This window comes from Bombina bombina, chromosome 2 (genome assembly GCF_027579735.1).
Source record: "Bombina bombina isolate aBomBom1 chromosome 2, aBomBom1.pri, whole genome shotgun sequence".
Classification (NCBI taxonomy): Eukaryota; Metazoa; Chordata; class Amphibia; order Anura; family Bombinatoridae; genus Bombina; species Bombina bombina.
In genome coordinates this window covers 511,794,143-511,816,914 of record NC_069500.1, presented here as the reverse complement: position 1 = coordinate 511,816,914, position 22,772 = coordinate 511,794,143, and the positions used below count along the sequence as shown (strand labels likewise).

The window sequence follows — 22,772 nt, the reverse complement described above, 5'->3', positions numbered from 1 at the left end:
CCAAGCCGGCAGAAGTCTTCATCCAGACGGCATCTTCTATCTTTATCCATCCGGCGCGGAGCGGCTCCATCTTCAAGACATCCGGCGCGGAGCATCCTCTTTTTATGACGTCTTCTGAAGAATGAAGTTTCCCTTTAAATGATGTCATCCAAGATGGCGTCCCTTACATTCCGATTGGCTGATAGAATTCTATCAGCCAATCGGAATTAAGGTGGAAAAAATCCTATTGGCTGTTGCAATCAGCCAATAGGATTGAGCTTTCATTTTTTTTAGGAGATTTAAATAATTTGAGTAGGGTTAGGTTTTTAAATATGTAATATAGTTAATTTAATTGTTAGTTTAATTTAATTTTAGTATACTAGTTAGGGTAGGTTAATTAGCAGTTTAATATAGTTTAATGTAATTTAGTATGATAGTTAGGGTAGGTTAATTAATAGTTTAATATAGTTTAATATAGTTTAATGTAATTTTAGTATAATAGTTAGGGTAGGTTAATTAATAGTTTAATATAGTTTAATGTAATTTTAGTATAATAGTTAGGGTAGGTTAATTAATAGTTTAATATAGTTTTTTTTTAATTCTAAAGGTAAGTTTAAATTTATTATAAGATAATTTATTATAAGATAATTTATTATAAGATAGGAATTGGTTAATATTTAATGTAAAGTTAGCGGATTGTTAGGTTTAGGGGTTAATAGCTTAATTTAGTCTATGGCGATGTGGGGGGCTAGCGGTTTAGGGGTTAATAGGTTTAGTAACCGGTAGTGATGTAGGAGGCCAGAGGTTTAGGGGATAATACATTTTTTTAGTTGCGGCGGGGGCCGGGAGCGGCGGGATAGGGGTTAATAACATTATGTAGGTGATGGCGGTTTCCAGGAGTGGCGTGATAGGGGTTAATTCATTTATTTAGTTGCGGTGGTGTCGGGTAGTGGCGGGATAGGGGTTAATACATTTATTTTAGTTACGGCAGGGTTCCATAATGGCGGGATAGGGCTTAATAACATTATGTAGGTTGCGGCGATGTCAGGGGTAGCAGATTAGGGGTGTTTAGACTCGGGGCTTATGCTAGGGTGTTAGGTGTAAACGTAACTTTTATTATACCATAGAAATCAATGGGATATCTGGCAGCAGCGAACATAAGTTTTCCCTGCTTTCAGACTCCCATTGATTCCTATGGCATCCGTGGCCTCCAGGGTGGCGGATTGAAAAGCAGGTACGCTGGGCCGGAATAGTGGCGAGCGTACCTGTTAGAAGTTTGATAAATGGCAAAAGTAGTCAGATAGTGCAAACATCTGTAATGACGTAAGCATTGATCTGTGTCGGACTGAGACCGGCGGATCGTATGTTACGCCACAAATTTCAACTTTTGCCGTCTGTAGGCTTTGATAAATGAGGCGAATCAGGCTCGCCACAATTACGCTGCGAAATTCCAGCGTATTTGCGGTTGACTGCTTGATAAATAGGTCTCAGTGTGTCTTTAAATCTGCTGCTGTGAAACATTCAGCACAGCTCTCTCAGCCAGAGAGAAGGGGGGGGAGGGGATTGCTGCAGATCGTGTAGTACTGTGCTACATCTCATTATGTAACTGTATGGAAGCTACCTCTATAGTGTGTACAGTACACCCCTTGTTTCTCCAGTTTACTCTATTATACTGCATAAAATAAATTCATTTATATGTGCATGCATGATGATATTAACTGTACAGTACTGTCAGATACTACATTTATTCCTAATAATAAATGCTCTGTTTGTGGAGTGTGAGCTGAGCCAGGTCCCAGGGTGAGGGAGCTGGGAGTTGAGGGATCAGCAACAGCTGCTGCAGCAGGAGTGACAGGGTGAGAGCTGGGCTGATCAGAGCAGAATTACACTGTCTGTGGACCGATCAAATCATATAGCAAGCATCTTACAAGTAGTCAGTGCTCAGCTGCTTATTATTAATACATATCCTGGTATCTCCGGGTCTGCTTGGATCTGTCTGTGTTGTGAAATATGCATCAAGCAGCAGCTGAGGGATTACTCTCCTAGCCACACTGCTGCAACTCACGGGTTATTGGATGCCTACATGCCTGATAGACTGCAATAACCTCTTACCTCCATACTAGGCTGCTTCTAGTTCTGAAAAACACACACTGAAAATTGTGCGATTAGCAAAGGTATAGGCATGGGCAGTGCAGCAGGCACATAGAAAAAAATTGCAAAGGGCTATGGCAGGCTATACCTCTCTATCGCATGTGCGGTAGAGAGGTATAGAGGTATATAAAAGGGATTTTTATTTTTTTTATTTTTATTAAACTGGACAGTACACTGGAACCTTTTTTGGCTGAATAAATATATTTTTTCCAATAGGAGGGCTATTGGAGAAATTATATTTATTCAGCGAAAAAAATTATTTTCTTTCTTTCTTTCTTTTTTTCCAGGGGGCTCACGTGCAGCTGTGCACATATGGAGGAGCCTCCACTGCTTAGATACAAGCTAATCACAGAGGTAAAAAGTCTATTTATATAACTGTGCTGGTTGTACAAAAGAGAGGTCTCAATTAGAGCAATAGATACAAATAAAGTTTTGCTAGATAATATAGGAATATAGGAACATAAACACTATTTCTTTACCACAATGAAAACATATTTACACAATAATATTAACCCAGGTAATGATAAGGTAGATATAACTGAGGCCTTTTTTATGTTTATGAGAACCTCCTATGATATCAATGGGCCACTCTTGGACCTATATATAATAACTAATTACAATTGAGGTAAACTAGGTTGATATATAGCCATTCTTGGACATATTTCAGCATCATAAGGTATAATTGTACTCTGTAGTATTGTATATTAGAATTCCAATGTTTGTTAAGGCCAGTTAACAGTACTAAGGTTTTAACAGGAGTGCATCTAGCTTATAAATTACACTTATAAGTATATATATATATATATATATATATATCGGGGAGATCTGAGAAGAGCAGTGAGAGGTTAGTGGGTGGGGATTACCAGTGATCTCAGGAAGGCTCGTAGCAGTCCCTATTTATTATAGAAGGTGGACGTGCTAAACATGACAAGACCCATAAAATACTAAATAGCAAGGCAACACTAGTAACAATATAGTGAATTCTTAGTGATTATTATGAGGGTAATGTCTAAAAGCTAGCCAATTATGTCTGAGATATATACCATGAATATTCCCAGAGCTCTGTAATAAAGGTTAAAATCCAGAGAGTTAGCCTCCATAAATGTAGTTTAGGATGAAATGGATGATCTTGCTGCCCCGGTCATTGGCAGCCCGCCATATATTAGCTAATACAGGATTTTTAGTGCTAACTTACAGGCAAGGTTTCCTACAAAACAGAACTCCATAAAAGGTGGATACCAAACATAATGAGATGTGGAGAACTAGACTCCCAATGATCATGAAGTTGTAGTTTCATGAAAGTCACATATTGTAAATTAGGGTAATATCTACCAGACTATCAAAAGCTACATGTCGTCTGATCTATGAGTAATATAACATTGAGTTACCCCACACCGGTTCTTCTAAGGTGAGTAAGGCTCTGCTTGTTGCCTCAACAAATTTTAACCCTAGATTAGCTTGGTACTCAAGGGGTCTCGTCATTAGTCCCAAAATCGTGAGTGTATGCAGGTACTTGGCTAGCTACCAGACACTGTCCACGTGGATGTCGCATAGGTCCCAGTGATCAGCATTGTCATGTGGAGATCTCAGGGGATATTTTGCCCACAAAAGTAAATCAAGGGTTTCACCAACCCCCTTGCTGTCCGTGGATAAAGAGAGTATCTGTTAAAGAAGGTAGTTTTTTTTTGGTGTTTTATGCATAGTCTATAGCTGGAGCCCTGAGCAGATGCGACTGCTCTCCTCGGCTGTTAGCTCCACCCCCCAAAATACTTATTTTAAATAACAGAAAAGTAAAATATAATAAAATATATACAAAAGCAAGTTAAATTGTAGTTAAAACATTTCAGTTTAATTTGGAATTGATGCAAATGTAGCCTTTATATTAGCCCGGGGTTCTCCAATTACCTTATTTCTCCCATGTGAAAAGTTTATACTTTCTATGGAATGCAACTCTCATCTCTCTGGGATTTACAGGTTCCTCCCCTTTTCTTAGAAAATTTAGTGAGTTTTGCCCCTTTGCAGCCAGCACTATAATCTCTCTCCAAACTAGAGAATGTTTGATTTATGGTTACAGTTTTAATTTAAATTAAAGACCTGCAAAGTGCAATCAAATTTGTAAAAGATGCACATAAATATACAAAGTATAAGTGTAATTTGTTAAAGTTACACAGAAACTGTGAAGGCATAATGTAATGAATTATAAATCTTATGGACCACAATTGCAGAATTTGGATGATAGGCTATCTGAATAGTGTCTCTGAGTGGATCTTAATTTGTTTTAGACTGTAAATATTAGTAGCAGTATCAAATGGAGATTATGCAGGAATATAGTGTTTTGTATCACTGACACCTTAAATACCTACTATGATTTTTAGTAGGATTAATTGGTGTCAATTAATTTATTCAAATGATCCTAGTCCTTCTCTGAGACTGAAACAAGGGGGAAGGATCAAGATAGGAGAACTTAACTGTGAATAGCAGAACACAATAGGATGAAACACAAACCCCTTCTATTAAGTCTCTCTTGCAGTGTGTCACTGAATCCGCTGTATACAGGCAAAAAACCTCATCCAGACTAAGTTTCCGAAAATGAGTGACAGATTATGTCACTAGGCAGGAAGGCAGAGTAGAGGTGTTTGAGGAGGTGGAGTCAAAAGTCTGTTACGGATTGTAACCATAAGTGTTTCCACTTAATACAAACTTGAAAGAGATGAGGGGTATGTATAATGCGTTAATGGAAATAGTATACCTCATAGAAGTCTGTGCCTGTATTTGTAAGGTTGAAGTGATGTGTGAATGTTACAGCTGTAACGAGTGAGCAGGGAAGCACACGCCAAAGCTGCGAACAGGTCAGAGTAGACAGCTTGAAACTAATGTAGAGAGCGGTGATTTCTGAAATGTTGGGGTTTAATTTTAGTTGTAGATTGCAGCAGGGGAAACTCAGAAAGAGCAAGTTATCCTTGTAGCTAGGATAAACGTTCAGGAGCTCAGAATCACGTCTTCAGGTAATCACCTTATACAAATTACTAAGCACCTGTGGAAAGGTGCACTGAATACTTAAAGGGAAAAGGGGAGGAGTTTTTAGGTAGGAGGTAGAAAGAGGATGACAGAAACTCGGTGATCATGACACATAATCATTATTTTTAAAATCACAATCCTAAATACACTGCTGTATACAAAATAAAATACAAATAGAAAGTACAAAGTTTAAATGTCATAAAATTTAATTTGAAGTATAAAGTGATATAAAGTGATACAAAATACAAAGCATACAGTGTAAATGCAGCAGACCCGTCATGTTATGACTCTCCTTCACATGCAGAAATGCATGGAACATCCATTGGAGAAGTAAAGCAAAATCTACCTTTTGAAATTTTCATCTCGCAGTTCTGGAGGATCATTTTAGAATATCTCACCTGAGTGGAGAGGTTTTGAATTACAGGGCCTGAGCCTGCTTTATCTGTTCCTACCATTGAAGCCTAAGGGGCCTATTTATGAAAGGCCTGTCGGACATGATCCAACATTGCGGATCATGTCCGACAGACCTCGCTGAATGTGGAGAGCAATATGCTCTCCGCATTCAGCATTGCTCTTGTGAACTGCTGGTGCAACGCCACCCCCTGCAGATTCACGGCCAATCGGCCGCTAGCAGGGGGTGTCAATCAACCCGATCGTATTCGATCAGGTTGAATTGCGGTGATCTCTGTCCACCTCCTCAGAGCAGGTGGGCTGGTTATGGAGCAGCGGTCTTTAGACCGCTGCTTCATAACTGGTGTTTCAAGCTCCATACGAAGCTTGATAGATATGCCCCTAAGGGTATCAAATATCTTATCATTCTGTTTAATTTCCTCCTAGGTTCCTCTTCTACTTATCCTGATTCTAAAAATACATTTAAATGAGAACAAATGGTGTGATTTTTTTTGTATTTAAAATGTAGGGGAGGAATGTTGGTGGTAAAGGTTATAGGATAGTTTGTGTATGTAGAGGAATGTAAAGGGGGGAATCTGGGTAAAAAGTCTAATTTGAAATGCTTGGCAATGCACTGTGAAGAAAAAAGAGCTGCATTATAATCTTTGTAGTAATATATTTTAACATGCACATGAACTGCTCCCCATAAATACCACATTGACTCCCATGTATGCTTCCACTGTTTGTGATGACACTATGTCCTGACAGAATCATAGTCTTTTGAAACTGATACTACAGACAGGATGTGGTGATGGAAAACAGTGTGACTATAACTATAGCTCAAGCTATTGTCACAATGTAAAATTGTAGACTGCTTATGGGAAAGTGATACCACAAATAGCTGACAACAAATGTTTATAACCAGACTACTGGTCACAGCTCATACATGGTGCAACATTTAATAATCTTTTTTGCAAATTCAATAAGTGAAGCCAATATGTAAGTGCAACAGTAAGGATTATTAGTCTGGTTATAGGACTCCACACTAAACTGAAACAAAAAGGGTGTGCAAGTAATATATTTAATGCTCTACTTGGGTATTTTTTATTTTAAAGCTCAGCAAAAATACTTCCAAAAAATGAGAAGCAGAGATTATGACAAGTAGATAGCTTAATATAACACTGCTATACAGTCTTATACTTTCATGGGAGTTAAATGACGTGAATAATTAAACTTTGAATATGATAGATTCTTTTACCTGTGTTGGTGTCACAGGACCTAGGGCAGACAGCTATACTGCTTCTTTCTTCACCTAATAGCTGTCATTTATCTGCTTCTGTGTCTCTACGTACATGTAAGGGAATGCTCCCCTTTTACTGGGCTGTTCTGACCTTGTCTGCTTGACCTGACTTCTGACATGTTACCTCCTGTACCAGACTATGACTTGTTATGTGCTATACCTGATCACTGGCCTGTTACCTCCAGTACCTGACTTCCCCCTGTTATGTGCTATACCTGACTGCTGGCCTGTTACCTCCAGTACCTGACTTTCACCTGTTACGTGTTATACCTGACTACTGGTCTGTTACCTCCAGTACCTGACTTTCACCTGTTACGTGTTATTCCTGACTACTGGCCTGTTACCTCCCCTGACTTTCACCTGTTACGTGTTATACCTAACGACTGGGCTGTTACCTCCAGTACCTGACTGACTTTATATATTTTCTCTGTACGAAATGCCTCTAGGGATAAACATTTAGATTTTAGTTTAGGTTAGATTTTAGTTTTATTAGTTTATATTACCTGTCACAACTGACCATGGGCCATTTATATTCTATACCAAACTGATGGCCTGTTACCTGCCATACCTGAAACCTGTCCTGTTTACATCTGTTACTGACAACTGACCTTTTACCTGCCATACTTGACCTATTTAAAAGGACATTTTTTTAGTATTATTGTGCTACCTAGAGAGGCCACAAACAAATGTTGTTGCCTGTAAATGCTGCAGATCCCATAGCTAGTGTAGGCAATTTGCAGAATTTTAAAAACCGAGGCTACAGATTTTGATTTCTGGCTTCTCTTGGTTGCAAAAACAATACAAATAAGGTGTTTAATGTCTCTTTAATATATTTTTTATCATAAGCAGTTGGAATAATATAAGTTAAACTTTCTACTATGTGATGTATAGATTAACATTTCTGACTATAAAGGAAAATTACATTCACTATATATAGGGGCCGATTTACTAACTGTCAGACGAACATGATCTGATGTAGCGTATCATGTCCGCCCAACATCACTGAATGCCAACAGAATATGCTGTCTGCATTTAACATTGCACAAGCAGTTCTAGTGAACTGCTTGTATAATGTATAATGCTGCCTGCAGATTTGCGGCCAACCTGATTGTATTCAATCGGGCTGATTGCTGTCCATCTATCTATCTATCATCTATCTATCTATCTATCTATCTATCTATCTATCTATCTATCTATCTATCTTTATACTGTATATATTTATATTACACACAAAGAGAAGCACACTCTCAGGAACGAGCAACCAGCTCAATAACTTGTTTCTTTTGTTCTATGGCGATTTAACAACTGGGTGTAGCTTGTTTTTAGCCCAGTAATGCTTTTCACAGAGTAGAACTTTCCTGTAGTATATCAGTCTGATCCCGCCTTTTACAGCCAGTCCAGCACCAAAATACCAAGCAATTCCTCTCTGAACAAGGAACACAGCAAACCCAGACAATTGTTTTGCACTTCAAAATGGGTACAGAGAAATAAAATCAATAAAGTCACTAAACACTGCATTTATATTAACATTAGATGTACAATCTATAATGGTGATGCTTCATCTTCCTTTCATAGTTTTTAAAAAAAAAAAAAGTTCATGAAGAGGTTCCCAGAGAAGAATAGGGAGGTGCTGGGGACTGATTTTTCTTTGCAGGTTTTTTTTTTATATGTGTACTATAAACCGGAGCAAGAGAATGAGGATCAATTGCCTTGACAGTAGAATATAATGAGTCAATGGATGTTTCAGGATGACTTGCATGAGTTGCATCCCCCTTAGGGTTTCTAAGTTCTGATGGTAAAGCTGATCTGTTTGTTGGGAGCACTGCAGGACTAATTTCTGAATACAGAGGTTCATTTTGTTTCTGCAAAGCATCTAACATAGACACAGCTGGTATATAGATATGAGTAGATACCAAAGCTGGTTTATTTGTTGATAGCTGTAACTGATCAATTTCTGAATACAGAGCTTCTTTTTTTATTTCTCCCATGCTTAGTATCTGTACGGCTGGTGGTTTAGGCATTGCCTGTGATGAGCACCAGACATCCAAACATTCTGACTTCTTCAGCTGCACAGAAAACATAACAATGTTACTTGCAGTACAATTTATTACTTTCCTTCCATCTGCAATATGCAAACATACATTATAATAGAGGTTCTTAAAGGTACATTAAACAGTAAATTCATGTTAAACATAGTGGGGCCTATTTATTAATGTGCGAGCGGACATGATACAATGTAGCGTATCATGTCGGCCGCACATCGATAAATGCTGACAGCATACGCTGTCGGCATTTATCATTGCACCAGCAGTTCTTGCACCCCCTGCAAATTCGTGGCCAATCGGCCGCTAGCAAGGGGTGTCAATCAATCCGATCGTATTTCTGTCTGCAGCCTCACAGCAGGCGGACAAGTTATGGAGCAGCGGTCTGCTTCATAACTTCTGTTTCCGGCGAGCCTGAAGGGGCATCAGGTTCCATTCGGAGCTTGATAATTCGGCCACAATGTATTCAAAGTAAAGATTAGCCTTAGAATAATATGTAGGTGTTCTTTTTTTACAATTATAATAGCTGTTTAAATATTGAAAATATAAGTGTAATGGTTTAGTTTCTATAAAGTACTTTAGTTTTTATAAAGCTGTGTTTGAATTTGTTTTCTATTCACCTCTCTTTTCTGCTGAGGATAGTTAGGGACATATATAGATCAGTTAGGGACATATATAGATCATGCAATAAAATAGAGTTTGCCAACAAGGATGTGTGGAAACCCTGTTAAATAAATTCTTAAACAATCCTGTTCTACAAACCATACCTTACAAATGTATGCAACAATGTTGTTGATTAATTCATGTAGTTAAAAATATTACTTAAGGTGAGAAAGGCTTCACAGTTACAGTTCAGCAATGTCCATTTCAGCTAATTGATTCCTGTGTAAGCTTCACTTTTGTTCTTGACAGTTAAGTTTAAGCTGCTGTTCAGCTGTTCCTTTACTACCCTGAAATAAAGGGCAAACCGATTTTCTTTAACAAATGATTTCCTAATGAATGACCCTATGAAAAAATCTGAAAATAAAGTTGTTGTTTTTTGTGATAATGATTCCTCTAACACAAATGTTTGTCCTCCAGGGTATTCTGCAGCATATAATGCTATAAATATTAAAGGGACAGTCTAGTCAAAATCAAACTTTCATGATTCAGATAGGGAATATAATTTTAAACAACTTTACAATTCGCGTTTATCTTCAAATTTGCTTTGTTCCCTTGGTATTCTTTGTTGAAAGCTAAACCTAAGTAGGCTCATATGCTAATTTCTAAGCCCTTGAAGGCCGTTCCTTTTTTATGCATTTGGCAGTTTTCACAGCTAGATGGCGTTAGTTCATGTGTGCCATACAGATAACGTTGTGACCATACCCGTAAAGTTACAAATACGAGGGCACTGATTGGCTAAATGCAAGTCTGTCAAAAGAACTGAAATAACGGGGCAGTCTGTAGAGGCTGAGATACAAGGTAATCACAGAGGTAAAAAGTGTATTAATATAACTGTTGGTTATGCAAAACTGGGAAATAAGTAATAAAGGGATTATCTGTCTTTTTAAATAATAACAATTCTGGTGAAGACTGTCCCTTTAACCACTGACTTAAAATGGCAGCAGGGCAATAATACAAGCAGTATGAAAAGCTCTATGGATTTAGCACCAAAACTGTTAGCGCACCAAACCACTTGAATTTTAGCGCACCACTTTTAATTTTGCAGACATACTGAGCAATGCACAGTTATAACATTGTACTATAAATACGCGTGAGACTGTCTAGAGCTTATTAGCCACATTTACATTGTGTAGGAACTATGCTGCCATAACTTACATAGATTATATGTGCTGTCAGGATTGTAAATTGCCACAGGAAATGCATTCTGTTGTAAAGGACCACTAAACATAAATTGTAAACTAGATGATTTTTAACCTTTATATCTGAGAATAATTTTACAAAGAAAACTGCAGCTTTATTTTGTCAAATAATTTTATTGTTTTATGTTTGTTCATTCAGTTTCTAGTTTAAATGAAACACATGCAAAGTATAATCTAATTTGTAAAAGATAAACATATAGACAAAGGGGCCGAATTATCAAATGGCAGGCGACACGATTCGCTGCAGCAAATCATGTCCACCCCACATCGTTATATGCCGACAGCATACACTCAGCTAGATTACGAGTTGTGCGTTATGAGTGAAAAAGCAGCGGTATGGCTCTTTTTCACTACCTCTGGTATTACAGGTGTTGTAGGTATAAGTGTACCGCACACCTTTTTGGCCGTCACGCAACGTAAGTACTGCACTTTTTAAAAAGTCCTTTTTCAATGGGACTTCCATAGTGCCTGTATTAAGAGTTTTGCCTGGGAGGCCAAAAAGTGAGCGGTTCAGCCTATAACTACAAGATCTGTACCGCCATCTAAAGTCAGTAGTTATGAGTTTTACGCTACAAAGCTGTAGCATAAAACTCATAACTAAAGTGTTAAAAAGTAAACTAATATCTATAAACTACCTATTAACCCCTAAACCGAGGCTCTCCCACATCGCAAACACTAAAATAAAATTATTAACCCCTAATCTGCTGCTCTGGACATCGCCTCCACTATAATAAACATATTAACCCCTAAAATGCCACACTCCCGCATCGCAAACACTAGTTAAATATTATTAACCCCTAATCTGCTACCCCAAATGTCGTTGCCATCTACATACACTTATTAACCCCTAATCTGCTGTGCCTAACATCGCTGCAACCTACATTACTGTTATTAACCCCTAATCTGCTGCCCCCAAAATCGCCTCCACCTATCTACACTTATTAACCCCTAATCTGTTGCCCCCAATGTTGCCGCCACTATACTAAAGTTATTAACCCCTAATCCTAACCCTAAGGTAACTCTAACGTAACCCTAACCCTAACACCTCCTAACTTTAACATAATTAAAATAATTCCAAATAAAAATGACAATTAATACCTAAATTATTCCTATTTAAAACTAAACACTTACCTGTAAAATAAACCCTAAGCTAGCTACAATATAACTTATAGTTACATTGTAGCTATCTTATGTTTTATTTTTATATCACAGGTAAGTTTGTATTTATTTTAACTAGGTAGATTAGTTATTAAATAGTTATTAACTATTTACTACCTAGTTAAAATAAAATGAAATTTATGCTTACCTGATAAATTTTTTTCTCTTGTGGTGTATCCAGTCCACGGATCATCCATTACTTGTGGGATATTCTCCTTCCCAACAGGAAGCTGCAAGAGGATCACCCACAGCAGAGCTGTCTATATAGCTCCTCCCCTAACTGCCACCTCCCAGTCATTCGACCGAAGACAAGCAAGAGAAAGGAGAAACTATAGGGTGCAGTGGTGACTGTAGTTTAAAAATTTAAAAAACACCTGCCTTAAAAAGACAGGGCGGGCCATGGACTGGATACATCACAAGAGAAATAAATTTATCAGGTAAGCATAAAATTAGTTTTCTCTTGTAAGGTGTATCCAGTCCACGGATCATCCATTACTTGTGGGATACCAATACCAAAGCTTTAGGACACGGATGAAGGGAGGGACAAGGCAGGTGCTTAAACGGAAGGCACCACTGCCTGTAAGACCTTTCTCCCAAAAATAGCCTCCGAAGAAGCAAAAGTATCAAATTTGTAGAATTTAGAAAAAGTATGGAGCGAAGGCCAAGTCGCCGCCTTGCAAATCTGTTCAACAGAAGCCTCATTTTTAAAAGCCCATGTGGAAGCCACTGCTCTAGTGGAATGAGCTGTAATTCTTACAGGAGGCTGCTGGCCAGCAGTCTCATAAAATAAGCGGATTATACTTCTTAACCAAAAGGAAAGAGAAGTTGCTGAAGCCTTTTGGCCTCTTCTCTGTCCAGAGTAAACAACAAACAATGCCAATGTTTGACGAAAATCCTTAGTAGCTTGTAAATAAAACTTTAAAGCACGAACCACGTCAAGATTATGTAATAGACGTTCCTTCTTTGAAGAAGGATTAGGACACAGTGACGGAACAACAATCTCCTGATTGATATTCTTATTAGATACCACCTTAGGAAGAAACCCAGGTTTGGTACGCAAAACTACCTTATCTGCATGGAAGATCAGATAAGGGGAATCACACTGTAAGGCAGATAACTCTGAAACTCTTCGAGCCGCAGAAAAAGCTACCAAAAACAGAAATTTCCAAGATAAAAGCTTGATTTCTTTCATGTAATTAGCAAGAGTCCATGAGCTAGTGACGTATGGGATATACATTCCTACCAGGAGGGGCAAAGTTTCCCAAACCTCAAAATGCCTATAAATACACCCCTCACACACCCACAATTCAGTTTTACAAACTTTGCCTCCGATGGAGGTGGTGAAGTAAGTTTGTGCTAGATTCTACGTTGATATGCGCTCCGCAGCAAGTTGGAGCCCGGTTTTCCTCTCAGCGTGCAGTGAATGTCAGAGGGATGTGAGGAGAGTATTGCCTATTTGAATGCAGTGATCTCCTTCTACGGGGTCTATTTCATAGGTTCTCTGTTATCGGTCGTAGAGATTCATCTCTTACCTCCCTTTTCAGATCGACGATATACTCTTATATATACCATTACCTCTGCTGATTCTCGTTTCAGTACTGGTTTGGCTTTCTACAAACATGTAGATGAGTGTCCGGGGGTAAGTAAATCTTATTTTCTGTGACACTCTAAGCTATGGTTGGGCACTTTGTTTATAAAGTTCTTAATATATGTATTCAAACATTTATTTGCCTTGACTCAGAATGTTCAACTTTCCTTATTTTTCAGACAGTCAGTTTCATATTTGGGATAATGCATTTGTTTCAATCATTTTTTCTTACCTTCAAAAATTTGACACTTTTTTCCCTGTGGGCTGTTAGGCTCGCGGGGGCTGAAAATGCTTCATTTTATTGCGTCATTCTTGGCGCGGACTTTTTGGCGCAAAAATTCTTATCCGTTTCCGGCGTCATACGTGTCGCCGGAAGTTGCATCATTTTTTTGACGTTATTTTGCGCCAAAGATGTCGGCGTTCCGGATGTGGCGTCATTTTGGCGCCAAAAGCATTTAGGCGCCAAATAATGTGGGCGTCTGATTTGGCGCTAAAAAATATGGGCGTCGCTTTTATCTCCACATTATTTAAGTCTCATTTTTTATTGCTTCTGGTTGCTAGAAGCTTGTTCTTGGCATTCTTTCCCATTCCTGAAACTGTCATTTAAGGAATTTGATCAATTTTGCTTTATATGTTGTTTTTTCTCTTACATATTGCAAGATGTCTCACGTTGCATCTGAGTCAGAAGATACTACAGGAAAATCGCTGTCTAGTGCTGGATCTACCAAAGCTAAGTGTATCTGCTGTAAATTTTTGGTAGCTATTCCTCTGGCTGTTGTTTGTATTGATTGTCATGACAAACTTGTTAATGCAGATAATATTTCCTTTAGTAAAGTACCATTGCCTGTTGCAGTTCCTTCAACATCTAAGGTGCAGAATGTTCCTGATAACATAAGAGATTTTGTTTCTGAATCCATAAAGAAGGCTATGTCTGTTATTTCTCCTTCTAGTAAACGTAAAAAATCTTTTAAAACTTCTCTCCCTACAGATGAATTTTTAAATGAACATCATCATTCTGATTCTGATGACTCTTCTGGTTCAGAGGATTCTGTCTCAGAGGTTGATGCTGATAAATCTTCATATTTATTTAAAATGGAATTTATTCGTTCTTTACTTAAAGAAGTACTTATTGCTTTAGAAATAGAGGATTCTGGTTCTCTTGATACTAATTCTAAACGTTTGGATAAGGTATTTAAAGCTCCTGTGGTTATTCCAGAAGTTTTTCCTGTTCCTAATGCTATTTCTGCAGTAATATCCAAAGAATGGGATAAATTGGGTAATTCATTTACTCCTTCTAAACGTTTTAAGCAATTATATCCTGTGCCGTCTGACAGATTAGAATTTTGGGACAAAATCCCTAAAGTTGATGGGGCTATTTCTACCCTTGCTAAACGTACTACTATTCCTACGTCAGATGGTACTTCGTTTAAGGATCCTTTAGATAGGAAAATTGAATCCTTTCTAAGAAAAGCTTATCTGTGTTCAGGTAATCTTCTTAGACCTGCTATATCTTTGGCTGATGTTGCTGCAGCTTCAACTTTTTGGTTGGAAACTTTAGCGCAACACGTAACACATCATGATTCTCATGATATTATTCTTCTTCTTCAGCATGCTAATAATTTTATCTGTGATGCCATTTTTGATATTATCAGAGTTGATGTCAGGTTTATGTCTCTAGCTATTTTAGCTAGAAGAGCTTTATGGCTTAAAACTTGGAATGCTGATATGGCTTCTAAATCAACTCTACTTTCTATTTCTTTCCAGGGTAACAAATTATTTGGTTCTCAGTTGGATTCCATTATTTCAACTGTTACTGGTGGGAAAGGAACTTTTTTACCACAGGTTAAAAAATCTAAAGGTAAAAACAGGGCTAATAATCGTTTTCGTTCCTTTCGTTTCAACAAAGAACAAAAGCCTGATCCTTCATCCTCAGGAGCAGTTTCAGTTTGGAAACCATCTCCAGTCTGGAATAAATCCAAGCCAGCTAGAAAGGCAAAGCCTGCTTCTAAGTCCACATGAAGGTGCGGCCCTCATTCCAGCTCAGCTGGTAGGGGGCAGGTTACGTTTTTTCAAGGAAATTTGGATCAATTCTATTCACAATCCTTGGATTCAGAACATTGTTTCAGAAGGGTACAGAATTGGTTTCAAGATGAGACCTCCTGCAAAGAGATTTTTTCTTTCCCGTGTCCCAGTAAATCCAGTAAAAGCTCAAGCATTTCTGAATTGTGTTTCATTCAAATCTCTTCATTGTACCAAAGAAGGAGAATTCCTTCAGACCAGTTCTGGATCTAAAAATATTGAATCGTTATGTAAGGATACCAACGTTCAAGATGGTAACTGTAAGGACTATCTTGCCTTTTGTTCAGCAAGGGAATTATATGTCCACAATAGATTTACAGGATGCATATCTGCATATTCCGATTCATCCAGATCATTATCAGTTCCTGAGATTCTCTTTTCTGGACAAGCATTACCAGTTTGTGGCTCTGCCGTTTGGCCTAGCTACAGCTCCAAGAATTTTTACAAAGGTTCTCGGTGCCCTTCTGTCTGTAATCAGAGAACAGGGTATTGTGGTATTTCCTTATTTGGACGATATCTTGGTACTTGCTCAGTCTTTACATTTAGCAGAATCTCATACGAATCGACTTGTGTTGTTTCTTCAAGATCATGGTTGGAGGATCAATTTACCAAAAAGTTCATTGATTCCTCAGACAAGGGTAACCTTTCTGGGTTTCCAGATGGATTCAGTGTCCATGACTCTGTCTTTAACAGACAAGAGACGTCTAAAATTAATTATAGCTTGTCGAAACCTTCAGTCACAATCATTCCCTTCGGTAGCCTTATGCATGGAAATTCTAGGTCTTATGACTGCTGCATCGGACGCGATCCCCTTTGCTCGTTTTCACATGCGACCTCTTCAGCTCTGTATGTTGAATCAATGGTGCAAGGATTACACAAAGATATCTCAATTAATATTTTTAAAACCGATTGTTCGACACTCTCTAACGTGGTGGACAGATCACCATCGTTTAATACAGGGGGCTTCTTTTGTGCTTCCGACCTGGACTGTAATTTCAACAGATGCAAGTCTCACAGGTTGGGGAGCTGTGTGGGGATCTCTGACGGCACAAGGAGTTTGGGAATCTCAGGAGGTGAGATTACCGATCAATATTTTGGAACTCCGTGCAATTTTCAGAGCTCTTCAGTTTTGGCCTCTTCTGAAGAGAGAATCGTTCATTTGTTTTCAGACAGACAATGTCACAACTGTGGCATATATCAATCATCAAGGAGGGACTCACAGTCCTCTAGCTATGAAAGAAGTATCTCGAATTCTGGTTTGGGCGGAATCCAGCTCCTGTCTACTCTCTGCGGTTCATATCCCAGGTATAGACAATTGGGAAGCGGATTATCTCAGTCGCCAAACGTTGCATCCGGGCGAATGGTCTCTTCACCCAGAGGTATTTCTTCAGATTGTTCAAATGTGGGAACTTCCAGAAATAGATCTGATGGCGTCTCATCTAAACAAGAAACTTCCCAGGTATCTGTCCAGATCCCGGGATCCTCAGGCGGAGGCAGTGGATGCATTATCACTTCCTTGGAAGTATCATCCTGCCTATATCTTTCCGCCTCTAGTTCTTCTTCCAAGAGTAATCTCCAAGATTCTGAAGGAATGCTCGTTTGTTCTGCTGGTAGCTCCAGCATGGCCTCACAGGTTTTGGTATGCGGATCTTGTCCGGATGGCCTCTTGCCAACCGTGGACTCTTCCGTTAAGACCAGACCTTCTGTCTCAAGGTCCTTTTTTCCATCAGGATCTGAAATCCTTAAATTTAAAGGTATGGAGATTGAACGCTTGATTCTTGGTCACAGAGGTTTCTCTGACTCTGTGGTTAATACTATGTTACAGGCTCGTAAATCTGTATCTAGAGAGATATATTATAGAGTCTGGAAGACTTATATTTCTTGGTGTCTTTCTCATCATTTTTCTTGGCATTCTTTTAGAATACCGAGAGTATTACAGTTTCTTCAGGATGGTTTAGATAAGGGTTTGTCTGCAAGTTTCTTGAAAGGACAAATCTCTGCTCTTTCTGTTCTTTTTCACAGAAAGATTGCTATTCTTCCTGATATTCATTGTTTTGTACAAGCTTTGGTTCGTATAAAGCCTGTCATTAAGTCAATTTCTCCTCCTTGGAGTTTGAATTTGGTTCTGGGGGCGCTTCAAGCTCCTCCATTTGAACCTATGCATTCATTGGACATTACATTACTTTCTTGGAAAGTTTTGTTCCTTTTGGCCATCTCTTCTGCCAGAAGAGTTTCTGAATTATCTGCTCTTTCTTGTGAGTCTCCTTTTCTGATTTTTCATCAGGATAAGGCGGTGTTGCGAACTTCTTTTGAATTTTTACCTAAAGTTGTGAATTCCAACAACATTAGTAGAGAAATTGTGGTTCCTTCATTATGTCCTAATCCTAAAAATTCTAAGGAGAAATCGTTGCATTCTTTGGATGTTGTTAGAGCTTTGAAATATTATGTTGAAGCTACTAAGTCTTTCCGAAAGACTTCTAGTCTATTTGTTATCTTTTCCGGTTCTAGAAAAGGCCAGAAAGCTTCTGCCATTTCTTTGGCATCTTGGTTGAAATCTTTAATTCATCTTGCCTATGTTGAGTCGGGTAAAACTCAGCCTCAGAAAATTACAGCTCATTCTACTAGGTCAGTTTCTACTTCCTGGGCGTTTAGGAATGAAGCTTCGGTTGATCAGATTTGCAAAGCAGCAACTTGGTCCTCTTTGCATACTTTTACTAAATTCTACCATTTTGATGTATTTTCTTCTTCTGAAGCAGTTTTTGGTAGAAAAGTACTTCAAGCAGCGGTTTCAGTTTGAATCTTCTGCTTATGTTTTTCATTAAACTTTATTTTGGGTGTGGATTATTTTCAGCAGGAATTGGCTGTCTTTATTTTGTCCCTCCCTCTCTAGTGACTCTTGTGTGGAAAGATCCACATCTTGGGTAGTCATTATCCCATACGTCACTAGCTCATGGACTCTTGCTAATTACATGAAAGAAAACATAATTTATGTAAGAACTTACCTGATAAATTCATTTCTTTCATATTAGCAAGAGTCCATGAGGCCCGCCCTTTTTTTGTGGTGGTTATGATTTTGTATAAAGCACAATTATTCCAATTCCTTATTTTATATGCTTTCGCACTTTTTTATCACCCCACTTCTTGGCTATTCGTTAAACTGAATTGTGGGTGTGGTGAGGGGTGTATTTATAGACATTTTGAGGTTTGGGAAACTTTGCCCCTCCTGGTAGGAATGTATATCCCATACGTCACTAGCTCATGGACTCTTGCTAATATGAAAGAAATGAATTTATCAGGTAAGTTCTTACATAAATTATGTTATCTATGGAATGCAGAAGTTCAAACGGAACCCTTTGGAGAACCTTAAGGAACTAAATTTAAACTCCATGGCGGAGCAACAGGTTTAAACACAGGCTTGATTCTAACTGAAGCCTGACAAAACGCCTGAACGTCTGGAACATCCGCCAGACGCTTGTGCAAAATAGACAGAGCAGAAATCTGTCCCTTTAAGGAACTAGCTGACAATCCCTTCTCCAATCCCTCTTGGAGAAAAGATAATATCCTGGGAATCCTGACTTTACTCCATGAGTAACGTTGGATTCACACCAATGAAGATATTTACACCATATCTTATGATAGATTTTCCTGGTGACAGGTTTTCGAGCCTGAATTAAGGTATCAATGACTGACTCGGAGAAACCGCATTTTGATAAAATCAAGAGTTCAATCTCTAAGCAGTCAGACGCAGAGAAATTAGATTTGGATGGTTGAAAGGACCCTGAAGTAGAAGGTCCTGTCTCAGCGGTAGAGTCCATGGTGGAAGGGATGACATGTCCACCAGATCTGCATACCAAGTCCTGCGTGGCCACACAGGTGCTATCAAAATCACCAAAGCTCTCTCCTGCTTGATCTTGGCAATCAGACGAGGGAGCAGAGGAAACGGTGGAAGCTTGGCGTTCTGACGAGACGCCATGAGATCCAATTCTGGTTTGCCCCAACATTGAATCAATGGTGCAAACACTTCCGGATGGAGCTCCCACTCCTCCGGATGAAAAGTCTGCCGACTTAGAAAATCCGCCTCCCAGTTCTCTACTCCTGGGATATGGATAGCTGATAGATGGCAAGAGTGAACCTCTGCCCATAGAATTATTTTTGAAACCTCCAACATTGCAAGGGAACTCCTTGTTCCCCCTTGATGGTTGATGTAGGCTACAGTCATGATATTGTCCGACTGAAATCTGATGAACCTGACCGCAGCAAGCTGAGGCGAAGCCTGAAGAGCATTAAATATCGCTCTTAGTTCCAGAATGTTTATCGGAAGGAGTGTATCCTCCTGAGTCCACGAGCCCTGAGCCTTCAGGGAGTTCCAGACTGCACCCCAGCCCAGAAGGCTGGTATCTGTCATTACTATAGTCCAGTCTGGCCTGCGGAAGCTCATCCCCTTGGACAGATGGACCTGAGATAGCCACCAGAGAAGAGAATCCCTGGTTTCTTGATCCAGATTTAGTAGAGGGGACAAATCTGTGTGATGCCCATTCCACTGACTGAGCATGCAAAGTTGCAGCGGTCTCAGATGTAGGCGGGCAAACGGTACTATGTCCATTGCCGCTACCATTAAACCGATTACTTCCATACACTGAGCCACTGAAGGACGAGAAGTGGAATAAAGAACACGGCAAGAGTCTAGAAGTTTTGACAATCTGGCCTTTGTTAGGTAAATCTTCATTTCTACTGAATCTATCAGAGTCCCTAGGAATTAAACTTTTGTTAGAGGTGATAGAGAGCACTTTTCTTCGTTCACCTTCCACCCATGGGACCTCAGAAATGCCAGAACAATGTCCGTGTGGGACCTGGCAACTTGAAAAGTCGACGCCTGTATCAGAATGTCATCTAAGTAAGGGGCTACTGCTATACCCCGTGCCTTAGGACCGCTAGAAGGGACCCTAGAACCTTTGTAAAGATTCTTGGTGCCGTGGCCAACCCGAAAGGAAGAGGCACAAACTGGTAGTGCCTGTCTAGAAAGGCAAACCTGAGAAAACGATGATGATCTTTGTGTATCGGGATGTGAAGATAAGCATCCTTTAGGTCTACGGTAGTCATATAGTGACCCTCCTGGACCATAGGAAGGATGGTTCGAATAGTCTCCATCTTGAAGGATGGAACTCTAAAAAATTTGTTTAAGATTTTGAGATCTAAGAATGGTCTGAATGTTCCCTCTTTCTTGGGAACTACAAACAGATTTGAATAGAAGCCCTGACCCTGTTCCTCATGCGGAACTGGGTGGATCACTCCCATAATTAGAAGGTCTTGAACACAATGTAAGAATGCCTCTCTTTTTATCTGGTTTGCAGATAAAAGTGAGAGATGAAATCTCCCTTTTGGGGGAGAGGTTTTGAATTCCAGAAGATAACCCTTGGACACATTTTCCAATGCCCAGGGATCCTGGACATCTCTTGCCCAAGCCTGGGCGAAGAGAGAGAATCTGCCCCCTACTAGATCCGTTTCCGGATCGGGGGCTGCTCCTTCATGCTGTCTTAGAGGCAGCAGCAGGCTTCTTGGCCTGTTTCCCCTTGTTCCAAGCCTGGTTAGTTCTCCAGACCCGCTTAGACTGGGCAAAATTTCCCTCTTGTTTTGTGTTAGAGGAAGTTGAAGCTGCACCACTCTTGAAGTTTTGAAAGGGCCGAAAACTAATCTGTTTGGTCCTTAATTTGTTGGACCTGTCTTGAGGAAGGGCAGGACCTTTTCCTCCAGTGATGTCAGAAATGATCTCCTTCAGTCCAGGCCCGAATAGGGTCTGTCATTTGAGGGAATGTTGAGAAGTTTAGACTTTGAAGTCACGTCAGCTGACCAGGATTTAAGCCATAGCGCCCTGCGCGCCTGAATAGCAAAACCTGAATTTTTAGCCGTTAGCTTGGTTAAATGAACAACAGCATCAGAAACAAATGAATTGGCTAGCTTAAGGGCCCTAAGCTTGTCAATAATATCTTCCAATGGGGTTTCAACCTGTAGAGCCTCATATAGGGACTCAAACCAGAAAGCCGCAGCAGCAGTGACTGGGGCAATGCATGCAAGAGGCTGGAGAATAAAACCTTGTTGAATAAAATTTTTCTTAAGGTAACCCTCTAATTTTTTATCCATTGGATCTAGAAAAGCACAACTGTCCTCGACAGGGATAGTGGTACGCTTAGCTAGAGTAGAAACTGCTCCCTCCCCCTTAGGGACCGTCTGCCATAAGTCCCGTATAGCGGCGTCTATAGGAAACATCTTTTTAAAAACAGGAGGGGGAGAGAACGGTACACCTGGTCTATCCCATTCCTTAGTAATAATTTCAGAAAACCTTTTAGGGATTGGAAAAACATCAGTATAAGTAGGTACTGCATAGTATTAATCCAATCTACATAATTTCTCTGGGACTACAATAGTATCACAGTCGTCCAGAGTTGCTAAAACCTCCCTGAGCAATACGCGGAGGTGTTCAAGCTTAAATTTAAATGTAGACATATTAGAATCAGATTGGAGTATCTTCCCTGAATCAGAAAATTCACCCACAGATTGAAGCTCCCCTGCTTCAGCTTCAGTATAATGTGAGGGTGTATCAGACATAGCTACTAAAGCGTCAGAGAGCTCTGTATTTATTCTAGTCCCAGAGCTGTCTCGCTTTCCTTGCAATCCTGGAAGTTTAGATAATACCTCTGTAAGGGTATGATTCATAACTGCCGCCATGTCTTGCAAGGTATACGCAATGGGCGCGCTAGATGTACTAGGCGTCCCCTGAGCGGGATTTATAGGATCTGACACGTGGGGAGAGTTAGACGGCATAACTTCCTCCTTGTCAATTTCTTCTGGTGATACATTTTTTAAAGCCAGAATATGGTCTTTGTAATCTATAGTAAAATCAGTGCATTTGGTACACATTCTAAGAGGGGGTTCCACAATGGCTTCTAAACATAATGAACAATGAGTTTCCTCTATGTCAGACATGTTTAAACAGACTAGTAATGAGACCAGCAAGCTTGGAAAACACTTTAATAACTGTGAACAAGCAGAAAATAAAAACGGTACTGTGCCTTTAAGAGAAAAAAAAAACAATCACAGAAACTGCAAAACAGTGAAAAAAGAAGTAAATCTTACGAAATTTTTACAGTGTGTATAATAGGCTAAAAGAGCATTGCACCCACTTGCAAATGGAGGATTAACCCCTTAGA

The 22,772-nt window shown here is 39.4% G+C and overlaps 1 protein-coding gene across 1 annotated transcript in view; it reads right to left on the bottom strand.

The window, feature by feature from the left end:
- Positions 1–8,366: 8,366 nt before the first annotated feature.
- Positions 8,367–22,772, bottom strand: part of LOC128647867 (uncharacterized) — a 62,211-nt gene continuing 47,805 nt past the window's right edge. The window contains exon 6 of the mRNA XM_053700574.1: positions 8,367–8,904. Within this exon, the coding sequence (XP_053556549.1) occupies positions 8,434–8,904 (471 nt within the window). The 3' untranslated portion in view covers positions 8,367–8,433. The remainder of the gene's footprint in view (positions 8,905–22,772) is intronic.